Here is a 14,676-nt window from a genome sequence, read left to right on the forward strand (position 1 = left end):
ATGACCTAAAGGCAAATGCAGATTCAGACAATAGTAAAGCTTTGATACTTCTAGACCTCTATGCGACATTCAACACCGTTAACCACGACATCCTCCTCACGAGATTACAAGAAATAAGAATCGGTGACTGCGCCTTACTATGGATCAAATCCTTCCTAAAAAACAGAACAGAGACCGTATGGATCAAGCCTTTCAAATCTAACCCAGGAGAATCCTCATGCGGAGTACCACAAGGTTCCTCCTTCTCCCTTTTATTATTCAACATCTACCTGTCTCAACTAATGAAGATACAAAAGACACAGCCTCACCTGTTAACAACTACGCAGACGACACAAATAGTCTACAAAATACAAGACATTCAAGAACATAACACATTAGAGAACTGCCTTCTTGAAATAAACAACTGGATGAACTCTAACTCAAACTCAACCCAGGCAAAACAGAAATAATGATCATCACAAAAAATGGAGGAGACAACCACTACATCCCCTGGCCAATGGAACTCGATACAACCCCCAACCCCATCATCGATTGTAAAAAACCTGGGAGTACTGATGGACAACAAACTCACTCTAGAGCCACAAGTAAATGCTCTAATCAAGAAATGCTTCTTTCTCCTGCGAGAAGGATCCTACCATTCCTGTTATTCTCCAACAAAACACTCACCGTCATCGCTCTCGTTATGTCCAAAGTAGATTACACCAATAGACTATATCTGGGCATACCTGAACGACTTAAAAAAAAAAACTAGACAACTTAAAATGCGGCGGCCAGACTGCTGCTCAAACTACCCCAACGAGAACACATCACACGTGCTGAAAACACTACACTGGCTACCTATAAAACAGAGAATCAAGTTCAATTCAATGTGCATTACGCACAGAGCAATCCATGAACAAGGCGAGCGTTCCTAAGAGACAAATGAAGCCTACACTGCCCAACAAGGACGATTCGATCGAGCAGCGACATCCGTTTGGAACCAAAACCCTACAACAAAAGAACATTCAGAGGTTCTTCTTTCTCTCACCTCGCCCAAAAACCTGCAACGAGCTACCAAAGAGCATACATAACACAAGAAATATCCTCCTATTCAGAAAACTCCTCAAATCCTGGCTCTTTGCCCCATAACTAGAAGAACGCCTATGGGGTCATACACACAGCTGAAATAATGCTGAAAGAAGAAACCAATATTCCCAATCTCCTTAAGCTATCGCCCATGAACAGAAGTTAAGGAAGTACAATATACGGTTTATCAACTGAGAAATGGATATGATGGAACAATACCAAAAATGATCACAGATAGTTTGGTATGAAGTCGCAAGGATGATATATCAATAACAGCTTGGCCTACAAAATACACACAGGAAACAATGGACCACCGACCAATGGCAACGGAGTGGGTGATTGCTAATCATAGCACCAATACCACCGTGGGGGACAGGACAGGCCCCTAGCTATTACACTAAGCTTAAACAACACAGCTGGGAATGTGCCACGCCATCACTCATAACAATTAGACAGACCGTAAAGGATAACATTGAAAATATGCCTACCTATAGGACTATCGGACACATAGGACAAGAATTATAAGCACTAAGAGAGATCTAACCCACTAACCCTGTGCTCAAATCTCCATTTACCTACCTTGCACGAAAATCCACACAACCATCTTCTCGCTCCGCAAACCACACGCACTTGAAGAACCCGTAAACCGCAACTACAGTACACTAGGCCTCGGATCGGTCCGATATTCGCACCAAAGCTCAGCGCACAGTGAAAACCGAGCTGAAGCTGTCAACAGCACACCACTTTTCTCCCTTTCCTATTTCCTCCTCACCCTACTAACCCAACCCGCTTTTTCTGCATAGATCTGCCAGTGCGCCTGGGTACCAATACTGTTGGTGACGGTGCACAGTACAAATACCTTTAACATTAACATGAGCTAATTGTAATTGGTTATTTATAACGTGCCTAATTCCCAGAGTTTGCTAAGCGCGGATCCGGGGATCGAGCCTGTTTTGCTCTGCGTCACCTTGCTTCCAAGGCGAGTGCGTTGCCCCAGAGTTATCCTCCCGAGAGCTTACAAACAGGCAGCTATTTTAAAAGTCAAAAGGCCATTCAACATTGGCAATAAGAGAAGCAATTGCTTTTCTGGCAAATTTACCACTAGATCCCATATCCAAGGTATAAAGTTTAATATATACTTTCAAAAATACTACTGCATAGACTAAAAAATGAGACCAGACTTTCAGTAGTACATGCAGTATAGAGACATGGGTTAATACTGCACTTGGCACACACCCATCATCAGAATGCACACAGCAATTGAATCTGAACTTACTCTCAAGCCACAAACAGACCCAGTTACTTACAACCAATCTTTTTGCTGATTATATCTGAGTCACATGTGCCCAACCAAACCTTCCCACAAGAATGGTGTATTAAAAAAGTCAACATGAAAGTGTCACACACAGATGTATATTAAACATTTGCAGTGAAAAACCTCTTCGGAGTTGGTAATTAGTGCAGGTTTGCAGTGCATATACTCTTGTGATGTATACAAACTGCACACAAGTTACACACAGTTGTTCTAGATCATTGCACAGTTAAAAATAAACAATCTAAGGAGATTGTGAACTGGAAGGAACATTGTTGGTAGCGTGTACATGCCCTACATCGGGCCTCAATGTTTGCAATGATCACTCTTGGTGACTAAGATAGTGTGCTTGTGGAGAATTAAGAAGGCACGCGACTTTTGCTTGGACAATAACTTGCAACTTATATTTTTACCCCTGTCCTACAGGACATACGCTAGAGATGTCCCTGTCAAGACCTAACTTTGTTTGATAAACTAGTTGAAATAGTCTGGAGCAATGACGAGTTGGCAAGCTATACATAATGTGTGATTCTGAAACGGAAATAGTATCGCTGGTAAGTAACTTTTTTATTGAAAATTTGCAGTTGCAGTTTGCTTGAGTGCTTTTAATTCTTATAATAATAACAGGGCATATTTTAAATATACTATTTCAGCGAATGTATACCAATCAATATATTTATCAGTTTTTCTTTTTGATTTCAGGGAGCTATCCTTTGGTTTGACCTCATGGTTTAACTGGGAATAAACATGAGTATAAGCAGTGATGAGGTCAACTTTCTGGTGTACCGCTACTTGCAGGAGTCAGGTGAGCACTTAAAGATTCCTCCAAATGTCCTTGATATATGTGTGCAAGCCTCTCGTGTGTTTTTATATTTCACATTTCTAACTTACTTTCATGCTTCTAACTGCTCACTGTGATCAAGTGGATTGGTTTAAAAATATGTCGTAGCAGTTGTATGTGTATACATTGACCTATCCAATTGCATTCAAGCAATATTGGGTAGTCTGAAGTTGGCATGTCCGGACTTTGATGCTTTTGGTGTTTTTAACTGTGGTAATGTTGCAGAGGTTCTAGGTTTTTCAGAGAAGTTTTGGTCTTTGTTAGGACAGCATAGAATGGATCTTGTGTGCCCTGCTCTGTAGTAGTGAAGATAAAATCTGGCCTTTTCAAGCAATTTAAACTGTCTTAGCGTGTCGCCAAATGTATGTAAAATGCCAGGAAATTGGCAGCTGGAAAGGCAATAAGGCTGTTGGAAGAAATACTCCATGTCTCAAAAAGAACACTAATAGCATAATTGCAAACATAACTGATATCTGCATTTGATGAATGTGTTGCATTCTGTAGCACACAACTCAAGCCTTCCAACGTGAAGGTACATGACTTAAGATATGATCGTATGGAACCAATTATACCTACTCATTGTAATTATTATAATTGTTTTTTTATAACATGCTTCATACCAAAGAGGTTTCTAAGTGCTTACCCGGGGTTCAAACCTGTGTTGCTCTCCGTCGTCTTGCTTCCAAGACGAGCGCCTTGTCACTGAGCGATACTACTTGTGCATTAGGATGGAATATTATAGGTACAGTTAAAAGGCTGTGGAGAAGGGGGGGTTACACATGTTATCGGCACAGGCTACAAGTTGGAGAGGGAAAGTCAAACAGAAGGTTTTTCAGATGATCACTTCCATAAAATGGTGTTTGAAGAGATTTGACGGAGTCACTTTTCTGAATTTCAAGAATGGGAGCGGTTAAGCTGATTGTAAGCAGACTGTTGTTTCATATTCGTGGTGGGTATTAGGAGAAGGATTACTGTTTTTTGATTTATTGCATTACTTGGTTTATAATCTGTGATTGTCTGCTTCTTGTGTTTTCCGTTGGTCTCCAGAGATGGTACCTTTTGTAGTGCATCAGCATTTGTCGTTTAGTGCATTTTGGGCGATGCAGGAGGTATCCAGTGATGTTACCAAAATGGAAATAACTAATTTAATCTTACCGAAAAAGTAACAAAAAATATATTTCCGGAGTTTGTGGATCTGCTCTGCATAGTCCGACATCTAGTGGAAGTCGCAGAGCATTACAAGATTTGTTTTCGAAACTCAAACGGATGTCGACTGGGCATGTTTAGTAATACTATCCCTAGTATGACATGCACTGTACCCATGGTCCTTCACGCGTCGAGGTCCCTCAGATTGTTTTTTTCTGCCATCGAAGTTGGTCGCAAATGCAGAGTTCTCTTTCAGGCTGATGCCTTTGATTAGCTAAAGTTGTACTTATAGACTTTTTCTTTCCTTTGTTGTTCGCCTTGTTGACTGATTGACTGATCAACGGCTCCCGACGAACACCCTCATCGTCGACGACTGACTGGTCGTCAACCAGACACAGCCTTCACAGGCCTCTTCGGGCTTCGGCCTATTACAGTAGGGAGAGAGGGGAGAGGTCTTCATACGACCTCTTTAGAGAATGCTTATTCCGTCATCCCCTTTCTTCTTTTCTCGCCTATATGCCCTTTTAAAATATAATGGACAAAACACACATTTTGCCACTGAAAATTCCTGTGGAAGGACACACACTGAGTGTGCAAGCACTGTCTTCCGAGGGATCGCGCAGAAAAGGATTGTAAATCCTTTAAACTGTTTAGGCCTAAAAACCTAAAGGATCAGCAGACCAAACGGTGGGCCCCTCATGCCGTGTAGGCTGAGGCCTTCATCGTGATGGAAGACTCCAGCGAGGGCAGTATCGGGGTCATGAGTGACGCTGAGGGCGAGTGGGGTCCGTCGGAACCCCAGGTGCGGACCCCAGACTCAAAGAAGCAGGCTGGCAGTTCTGTGAGGGAGAAGACTCCCGATGGCCAAGGCACACACAAACACACTAAAGACATACCCGACGGCCGACTCTCAACGGTACTGTCGAGCGTCGAGGCCCAAACGGTGTCCAGGGATAAAGCATCAGGCTCTTTACTGTCCTCTGGGCCATCACGCACGTTTTCGCCTCACGGCAGTTCCCCAAAAGCGAAAGGTCTGTTCGGACACTGCACATAAGGCCTTCCTTTCGCATGCCAAAAAGATGCGGCGAAAGGTGTCTCAGCGTCCCCCAAGAAAATGCAAGAACTAATCAAACGCGTCAGTGATTGTCTGCTTATGGCGAGGTTGCCGGAAAAGTCTCATTTTTCGACATCCTTAGCCCCTTAAGACACTTAGACAGGGTTTTCCATTCACTTGGACACACTCGGGGGCCATGCACACAAGAATATCACTCCCTCCCAGGCCACCCCTGTCATGTCAGGCTTTCCGCCCTCATGCAAATATACATCTGAACAATTCAATAAGATTATAAGGACAATGTCTTGTTTCGTAGCCTTCATGGACCGACATCCTGACCAATTAACAATTCTTAAAGATGCCTCACAGCCAGGGGCATCAGCACAGCCACCCCCAGCAAAAAGGTCTAATTTTGAGCCACAGCCTAGCACCTCTCCTCTGATCAATCCGGACTCGACATTCCAAGACACCTGTCGGACATACCAAGACCCCTCTTAGGACTCGTATTATGACGACCAAGCAGACCCAGGGTTTCAGGGGTACCTGTTTGGCCAAGACGAAGACAAGTTTGACGTTGATGACAACATTTACGTGATCCAGGATGAGCCGGTAGCAGATTCGCCTGTTGGCAGTCTGCTTCAGTACAATGAACTGCTACTAAAGGCGGCACATTTTAATATCAACACTTAAGAAGCACAGGTCGACAAGGACTTTGTGGAAGATATCCTGGGAGACAAAAGGTCTGCCACCCAGTTTATACCTCTCCTGCAGACTGTCCAAAGACTTATCCAACCATCCCTACAGGCACCAGGTCTCACAAGGGCGGTCCTAGAATAGAGAAGCTATTCAGACCTGTGCCCACTGACCCCCTGTATACTAAGGGGTCAGCTCAAATCCAGATTCCATAGTGGTCGCCACCAGCAGGAAAAGGGCAGGCACTGTCCTGGCGTCGGGGAACAGCACATTCTACTAGAAGCAGTCAAAACACTGCTGGAAAAGGATGCTATAGTAATCGTCCCGGCAAACCAGGTAGAAAAGAGTATCTATTCAACATACTTCCTTGAACCAAAGAAAGACCTTACAATGTGCCCTATCCTAGACCTGCGTCCTGAAAACACTTATGTCAAGCCACAAAAGTTCTGCATGACAACGCTGCAAGAGGTAATGCCCCTTCTAAAGCAGGGTGGATTACATGGCCACATTGGATATGAAAGATGCATGCTTTCATATTTCAATGTTCCCAGTACACAGAAAATTCCTGCGCTTCAAGATAGCAGATCAACACTACCAGTTCAAGATGCTCCCCTTTGACACAGCCTCAGCTCCAAGGGTATTCACCAAAGTATTAGCGGTAAGTGCAGCGCACTTACGCAGACAGCCTATTCCAGTGTACCCTTATCTGGACGGCTGGCTGATAACAGGGGAATCCCCTCAAATTTGCAAGCAGAAAACCCAAAGAACAATCAACCTTCTGTTCCTAGGAGATATCATAAAAACAAGAGTGTGGTTAGTCTTCACCTCAAACGAAAGGGTTCAGAAAATGCTGCTGTAAATACCTCATTATCTCGCCAGTTGCCAAATAACCATACGCAAGGCAATGCGCCTGCTGGGGGTAATGTGCATTTATCTAGTTTCACACGCGCGGCTGCGCATGCACCCAATGCAGGATTGCTTAGCGAAACAATGGTCTCAGGCAAGCTGTCAGTGGGACAATCTAGTGGTTTTCGCTAACTCTATTACAAGCGATACGCTGGTGGTCCAAGGAAAATCTGTTAAAGGGAAAATCCTTTCGCAATCCTCCAGTTGAAGCGATACTCACCAGATGTCTCACTCGGCGAACGGGTAGCCCATTACCTACATCACACAGCGCATGGCCTGTGGACACAGATCAGAGCCCAAAATCACATCCACCTTTTAGAGATACAAGCCCTACAAGCCTTTCAGCTGCATCTAGCAGGTCAGTCAGTGCAGGTCCTCACAGACCGCACCACTGCCATGGTCTACATAAACCAGAACGGAGGCACATGCTCTCCAAGTCTATACAGGCTATACCCAAAAATGTGGAAGTGGACACTCAAGCGGAACATGTTCCAAGGCTCTTTACACGTTCCAGGGGAACTCGGTGCTCTAGTAGAAGCAGAAATCCTCTACCCGAGGAGCACGAGTGGCATATCCACAGAGAAGCACAACTGCAACGTTTTACATAAACAAACAGGGGGGCACTCGTTCCGGGGGAACTCAAATCTCTAGCAGACTCTCTGATCAGAGATCCCCTTCCAGTGAACACAAATGGCGACTCCACGAAGACGTCGTAGAACACCTCTTCTCTCAGTGGGGTTTCCCCCCACAATAGATTTATTCGACACAAGCGAAAACAGTCCATGCCCAGACTTCACGTCCAGGTTCCCCCAGCCAGGCTCCAAGAGGAACGCCCTATGGATGAACTGGTCAGGGATATTTGCCTACGCTTTTCCACCAACACCTCTCATGAGGAAAGTGGTGAACAAGATACACAAGGAACCGATGACGCTTATCCTAATTGCTCATATGTGGGCAAGACAACCATGGTATCCACCTCTGCGCAGACTGGCGATGTGCGATCCCATCAAACTCCCATGCCAGTACAACCTATTCACCAAGCACGAGGGACTAACAGTGCAGCCGCACTCAATGAACTTGGCAGCATGGCTCCCTCAGTCATAGAGTTCGGATATCTTAACCTGCCAGAGATGCATGGATATCTTGAAAGAATCAAGCACACCAAACACTAGGCACTGTTACTTTGACAAATGGAGAAGATTCGTAATTTGGTGCCAGACTAAACAAATCAACCCCATAGAATGTACTCCATCCCACATTCTAACTTAAATGCTCCATTTGCTAGATGCAGGGTTAGTATTTAACTCCCTAAATGTCCACCTGGAGTCTTTGTCAACCTACACGACCTCTCATAATAAAGTCTCATGGTGGAAAGTACCGGTCATCAAAGCATTTATGGAAGGAGTAAAGGGACTTCACCCTCCAATTTCTAACCCGCGGCCAGGGTGGGACCTCAATGTGGTACTCGCTAAACTCATGGGTCCCCCTTTTCGAGCCAATGCTCAAGTGTAGTCTCAAACACCTGACCTATAAAACTGCCTTCTTAGTGGCTATCACTTCTATAAGAAGGGTCTGTGAAATCCAAGCGTCGTCCGTGCAGGATCCTTTCTTTGTTGTACACAAAGACAAGCTGGTTTTACTTACTCACCCTAGGTTCTCACCAAACCTCCACACACTAAATGTGAGGAGACCGGTCCTCTACTACGTAGACAAGACCAGACCGCTAAGAAAAACAGATCAATTATTTGTCTCCATAGCGCCAGGTAGAGAAGGTGATCACATTTCTAAGAATGCCAGCTCTAGCTGGATAGTAATATGTATACAACTGTGCTATTCCCGATCAGATAAAACTCTGCCTTTTACGCCCAGGGCTCACTACACAAGAGGTACTGGAGCCACTCTGGATTTCACTGCAAATGTCCCCTTAGACAGTATTTGCAAGGCAGCTACATGGAGCTCTGTACATACTTTCACTCAGCACTACTGCATTGACACCCATTTCAAAACAGATACACAAGTGGGACAAACGGTTCCAAGACATTTTTTCGCTCATGAACCTTCTCACATCCCACCTCCTCCTCATTCTTCTTCCACTGCTCGCTAATCTATGCACAGCATGTGATCTAAGCAGATTTCACAAGCCTCAAAAGGGATACATTACTCACCGTAATCGTATTTCTGATGCTTGTATCTGCTTAGATTCACATGTGAGCCACCCCCCCCTCGGAGAGAAGGCGCATGGATGCTTATGAGCTTGTCTGATACGTATCTGCTTGGATACAACTGTACTTGCGCTACACCTCATGCTTCCTAATCAGGACAAATACAATCTGAGGGACCTACACACGTGAGGGATCATGAGTACAGTGGATGTATTACTGGCACTCCCTGTCAACGTCCCTTTTTGAGTTTTGAAAAAAACAACTGTAATACTCTGCAGCTTCCACTAGATGTCGGCCTATGCACAGCATGTGAATTTAAGCAGATACAAGCATCAGAAATACGATTACGGTGAGTAATGTATTATATATATTTCTGAGGCTTGTGGAATCTGCTTAGATCACATGCTGTGCATAGGCCGACATCTAGTGGAAGCTGCAGAGTATTAGTCTGTTTTTCGAAACTCGAAAATGGGCGTCGACATAGGGCGGCCTAGTGTGATGTCCACTGTACCCATGATCCCTCATGCCATACTTGTCGGAAGCATTGTTGCGGAGTTCCCTGGCTTTCAGCTATTTTGTCATAATTAAAAAAACAAATTAAAAAAAAAAAAAACCTGTTCTTCCAATCCCACGTCGAAGATCGACGCCGGTCTGAAGAAAAAACAACCGTCGAGACTGCACGATGGACTTTGGGCCTCGGAAGGCCTCTGGCCTTGGCCCTGCAAGTAGGGAGAGTGGGAGTGGACATAATCACACTCCCTTTATATCCTACATACACTCGCCCGCTGCTATAAGGTGACATATGGAGAGTACTTCATTTAAATTCTGCCCCAAGTGCAACCGCAAGTTTCCTTGGATTGACCAGCATAACGCCTGTAATCTCTGTGTTGCCTAGGGATCACCCCGAAGCTAACTGCAGAGCGTGTAAGCACTTTAAGGCTAAAACACTAAAGGACCGCTACACTAAACGTTGGGCCCATTACGCTAGGCAGTTCGAGGCCATGGAGGCAGTGGGTTCCTTCAGTGATGGCAGCAACGCCGCCGTTTCGGACGGCAAGGGCACAGGGGCGTCGATAGACACCCAAGCGCGAGTCCCCGACCTCGGAGGATTGTCCGGCAGGGCAGTTATGGGGACCACACCCGGCGACACAAGTGCTACCCACACTACTGCACCTAAGCACACTAACCCCAGCCGAGACTCGACACGTGTGTCGAGCGCTCAGAAGAAGGAGGCACATAGAGAGCGGTCCACAGAATCGGCGTCCTCTGGGCGTTCCAGGTCGAGATCGCCTCACGACACACGGCAACCACCCACGATTGCCAAGGGTTCCTCCCTCCCCAAAGTCACGGAGGTATGGTCGTCGGAAGACGAATCTGACCTTCACCCCCAAGCAGCACGCTTAGTCGGCTCCAGCAGCGCTTTCCACGTCTGCCTCCGAATCTCGACGCACACACTCTAAAGACACGGAACCTAGCCAACACACCCCCGATTCTTGGCGCCAGGCGTCGAAAGATTCTGAAAGAGTCAAACCATCAGGGGAACACTCCTCTACCATGGTAAAGGGGACAAACAGCAGAAAGTCTTCAGAGACTACATCTGCACCCCAGGTCCAGAAGGACAAACCTAGGTCCTCATAAGGATAAATCTAAGACCCCTGACCCTGTCACTAAGCCTAAAGTTATCCCTCCCACTCTACAGGATATGGGAATAGGAGAGGTACCGCAGCAGGAGGTTGTCAACCCCGGTTCCAGGGAATGAAGCTGTGATGACACCGACGGGGTGATGAGAAGAATGTCTTCTTTAGCTAATTTCTATGAAAAAAATCCTGATTATTTTCTGAGCTATCAGAGTACCCCTGACGACTCTACTCCTTCAGGATCCAAGGAGCCTCAGCCTCCTATTAAGTGTTAGGCAGAATCCTGTGCAGTTCCCTTGGGGACCACTGCAAGAAGATGAAGACTACAGGAGCAAGCAGTAAACCCAATTGGTAGCAGTCTGTACCACCCAGATTTACCTGGTAGCTGTGGCTGAGCAGTCAGACTTCTCTCAAGAAGAGTTAGGCAGTATACAGAGGATACACAATAGGGCTAAAAACACAGTAGAACAAGCAAACACTGACCAGAGCTTTGTATCAAAAGTATATCATTATTTAACACACACTTTAGAAAATATACTAGCACTATTAATCAAAGCCAGTTCAAAACACAATCAGAAAAGTATACACACCTCCCTTCAGAATTATTAGACAAGTCTAAGTCAAAACACCACTTTTTGTCCAAACAGAGGTGAGCGTGTAACTTAGATGGCACTTCAATAATTAAGTAAAAGGGAGAGAAAAAGGCAGGTTATAAAAATAAAACAGTTCCCAACACTTTTAAGAGACAAAAACAAGTTAGTGAAGGCAGAGTCTACTGTAGAGCCAAAGTTCATAGGCCAGGCCCACTTTAAATGGAGCAAGGTGAAATGTGCCCAAGATCACACGGTTGCGAAATGCATTCAAGTCTTTGTAGAAATGTTCAAAAGAGGTTGGGGTGGTTCAAAAGATAAAGTTAGAAGGTCTGGGGGCCAACCCAGTTGGAAAGCCGAAGATTTAAGGGTCACCTTGAGCAAACCGAAGAAAGGGAGGCCAGGTGGAACACAGTACCTTTTAAGAGTGAGGAAGCTCCAGCGGTGGCAGTTGTTCCTGGAAGCGGGTGTAGTTCGTGGTTTCGACCAGGGGAAGAGAGGATCTCGTCGAGGAGGAAACTTGGAGTCGTTGCACTGCCCAGGGAAGAAACCAGCCGCGGAGTTCGTTGGTTAAAAGGTGCGTTCATGGTATTCGCGGTCAGTGGTACAGCTTGGCTATCCGGCCGCCGGGGTGCTTGGCAAGGGCGATTCGTCCAAGAGACGTCCTGGATGGCGAAATGGCGAACTGTTGATCCCACCAGCTCAGAGGAAGAAGACTCTTTCAGCAGAAGGTCTTCTCTTGTCGTCGGGAAAGTGGTGAGGTCATTGCAGCAGGGCTCCACCGTTGGTGTCGTCGTTGCAGATGGCTCAGCTTCTTCCCTCTTCGGATTTCTTAGGTCCTGTGGCGACTTCTAAGTTCCAGTCCCAAAGGCCCTGCTTTTATGCAGAAAAACACCCATTCAACAGTCTAGCTGTCACTCAAACATGCTGGCCCAATAAGAACAGAGTGCGACTTGGGTTGCTAAGGCAATGCAGTCCAGGGTGCCAATTCCCCCACCCACACATCCTGTGGAACCCAGACAGAGAGGCAACATTTGGAGGGCTTTTGTGGAGAAGCCCGCCAAAAAGTGGAACAAAGGGCCCGACCTTGGTTGGAGTTACAGAGACGGACACGAAAGCCATTTTAGGAAACAATTCTGGCAAACAGACCCAACCGGTGATTTAATATTAAATAAATAAACCAGCGGTATCTTTAACATTGCACCAAAAAGTGGTGCGTTTAAAATCAATGGGAAAATCCCATAGGAAATATTCCGGTGGAATATTTTGCGTGGTAACCACTGCCACCAGCCAGAAACTTGACACGGGGGGACTGGACAGTGCCCCCTTGGAAACAGACCCAGGGGCAATCGGATTAACCCCTTCCAGTACTTCCACAATATGATGGTTTGTACTGGTTCTGTTCACAATTTTGGACTAGTAAAGTCAGTGGTGACTTTACCTGCCCTGGGAGACAGTAGTCAGTCCCAGGGTATGGTGTCTGTTTGGGGGTCACTATGACACCCCTGTGTTACTGCACTGAGGGTGCTGTGTAACACAAACACAAAAACAGATGATACCCTATGGAGTAAAAAAAAACATAGCCCATAAGGACTCAAGAAGTCAAAGACATACCTCAAATCATGCCTAAGAGTGGGAGGAAAAGAGTCTCACTGTTAGCGGGAGAAAAAAACAAACCCCAAAAATCCAGCAAAGCTGCTGGGGGACTCACTAGGTTTGGGAAATTAGCCTTATAAGAGAATTCTCCCTAACACTAAGAGACCTCGTAATGAAACTCCAGCTCAGGGCCTCATTTCAGACCCATTCTCTATTCAACCCTACCACAAGTATGCTGAAGACCCAGACATACAAATGCTGGACGACCAAGAGGGTGTCGATTATTACGGAGACGAGGAGGACCAGGATGAGGAGGAGGTGGAGGAAGACGAGGCAGAGGTCTATAATCTAGACTCACCTGTTAACAAAGAACCACCAGTCACTCACTCACCTGTGGATAATCAGCCTCTACTAAATGAGGTCTAAGCTAGAGCTGCAGAGCACTTTCACATAGACACTCGAGGGGCTCAAGAAGAGAGTGACCTTGCAGAAGATATCATGGGGGATAAGAAAACCATTGCCCAAGCCGTACCAATTCTGAAGTCCATCCAACGCAGAATTGACCCTCCCTCCTCACCCCTAATCTCACTAGGGCTGTAAACCCCAGAATTAAAAAATTGTTCAGGGCCGCCGAGTCAGACCCACTTTATATAAGGGGCCTACTTAAGCCCGACTCGTTGGTAGGCAATACCACCAGGAAAAGAGCGGGGACACCTCGATCATCATCTGAAACTCCCCCAGACAAGGAGAGCAAGAGGATATATGGGCTAGGAAGGAAAGTGGCCTCCACTTCCACTTACCAGGCAAGAATCGCCAATACCACCACTCTGCTGGAAAGCTATAATTGCCACCAGTGGGAGCAGGTAGCTGCCCTCATCGCCTCCGCACTTGAACCAATAAAGGGCCAGTTAGCTCAGTTTGCGTTGGCGGGTAGATCGGTGTCCGGGTGCATTCTAAAGGCGACCTTTGACGCTGCAGTAATGCAGGCAGGCTCATCGCAGAGAGCACTCATCAAGAGACACGCTTGGCTCAGACAGTCAGGGTTTAAACCCGAGACCCAGGCTACTCTTATCGACATGCCGGTGGAACCGAATGTCTTGTTTGGCAAAGCAGTAGAGGAGGCACTCAAAACTGCCAAGGATGAATACGATACACTAAAGTCCCTGGGACATTGACTAGCAAACCCTCTAACCAAAGAGGGAATAATAATTTTCATCGCTCATGCGGACAAAATTCCCAGAGGGGTTCCAATTCCTCACAGGGGCAGGGTACATCGTGGGGTGGCAACCAACAAGGTACCCAAGGTTACGGTAGAGGTAACAAGTGGGGCCGCGGTACAGGGAGAGGCAGTTCAGGCAGAGGCGGTACGCCTCCCAGCAAACAGTGATGTTCTGCTCAGGGTCCCTTCCCACGCATCCCCAGTTGGGGGGCCCATTTCACACTTCACCCAAGCATGGGAACGGATCACCTCGGACAGATGGGTGCTCTCCACGGGATACTGCATCAAACTGCTGGAGCGCCCCCGCAATTGCCCTCCAAGACAAAATATTCACTCCCTGGACCACCATAGGATCCTCCTCGAGGAAATCGTCAATCTTCTCGCAAAGGACGCGATAGAACTTGTCCCGGGCAACCAGGTAAACACGGGTATTTATTCAACTTACTTCCTTGTGC

General features: G+C 46.3%; 1 protein-coding gene across 12 annotated transcripts in view; it reads left to right on the plus strand.

Moving 5' to 3' along the window:
* The window catches only part of TBL1XR1 (TBL1X/Y related 1), a 1,277,138-nt gene that overhangs the window by 406,113 nt on the left and 856,349 nt on the right, over nucleotides 1-14,676 (plus strand). For 9 of the 12 annotated variants that reach the window (XM_069618702.1, XM_069618701.1, XM_069618708.1 and 6 more), the window contains one exon: nucleotides 3,080-3,182. In XM_069618702.1, the coding sequence (XP_069474803.1) occupies nucleotides 3,125-3,182 (58 nt within the window). In that variant the 5' untranslated portion in view covers nucleotides 3,080-3,124. Of the gene's footprint in view, nucleotides 1-2,803; nucleotides 2,932-3,079; nucleotides 3,183-14,676 lie in introns of all 12 variants that reach the window. The other 3 variants (XM_069618704.1, XM_069618706.1, XM_069618709.1) reach the window with 1 other exon arrangement.

The sequence above is a fragment of the Ambystoma mexicanum genome, chromosome 10 (genome assembly GCF_040938575.1).
Source record: "Ambystoma mexicanum isolate Mex_15411 chromosome 10, UKY_AmexF1_1, whole genome shotgun sequence".
Taxonomy (NCBI): domain Eukaryota; kingdom Metazoa; phylum Chordata; class Amphibia; order Caudata; family Ambystomatidae; genus Ambystoma; species Ambystoma mexicanum.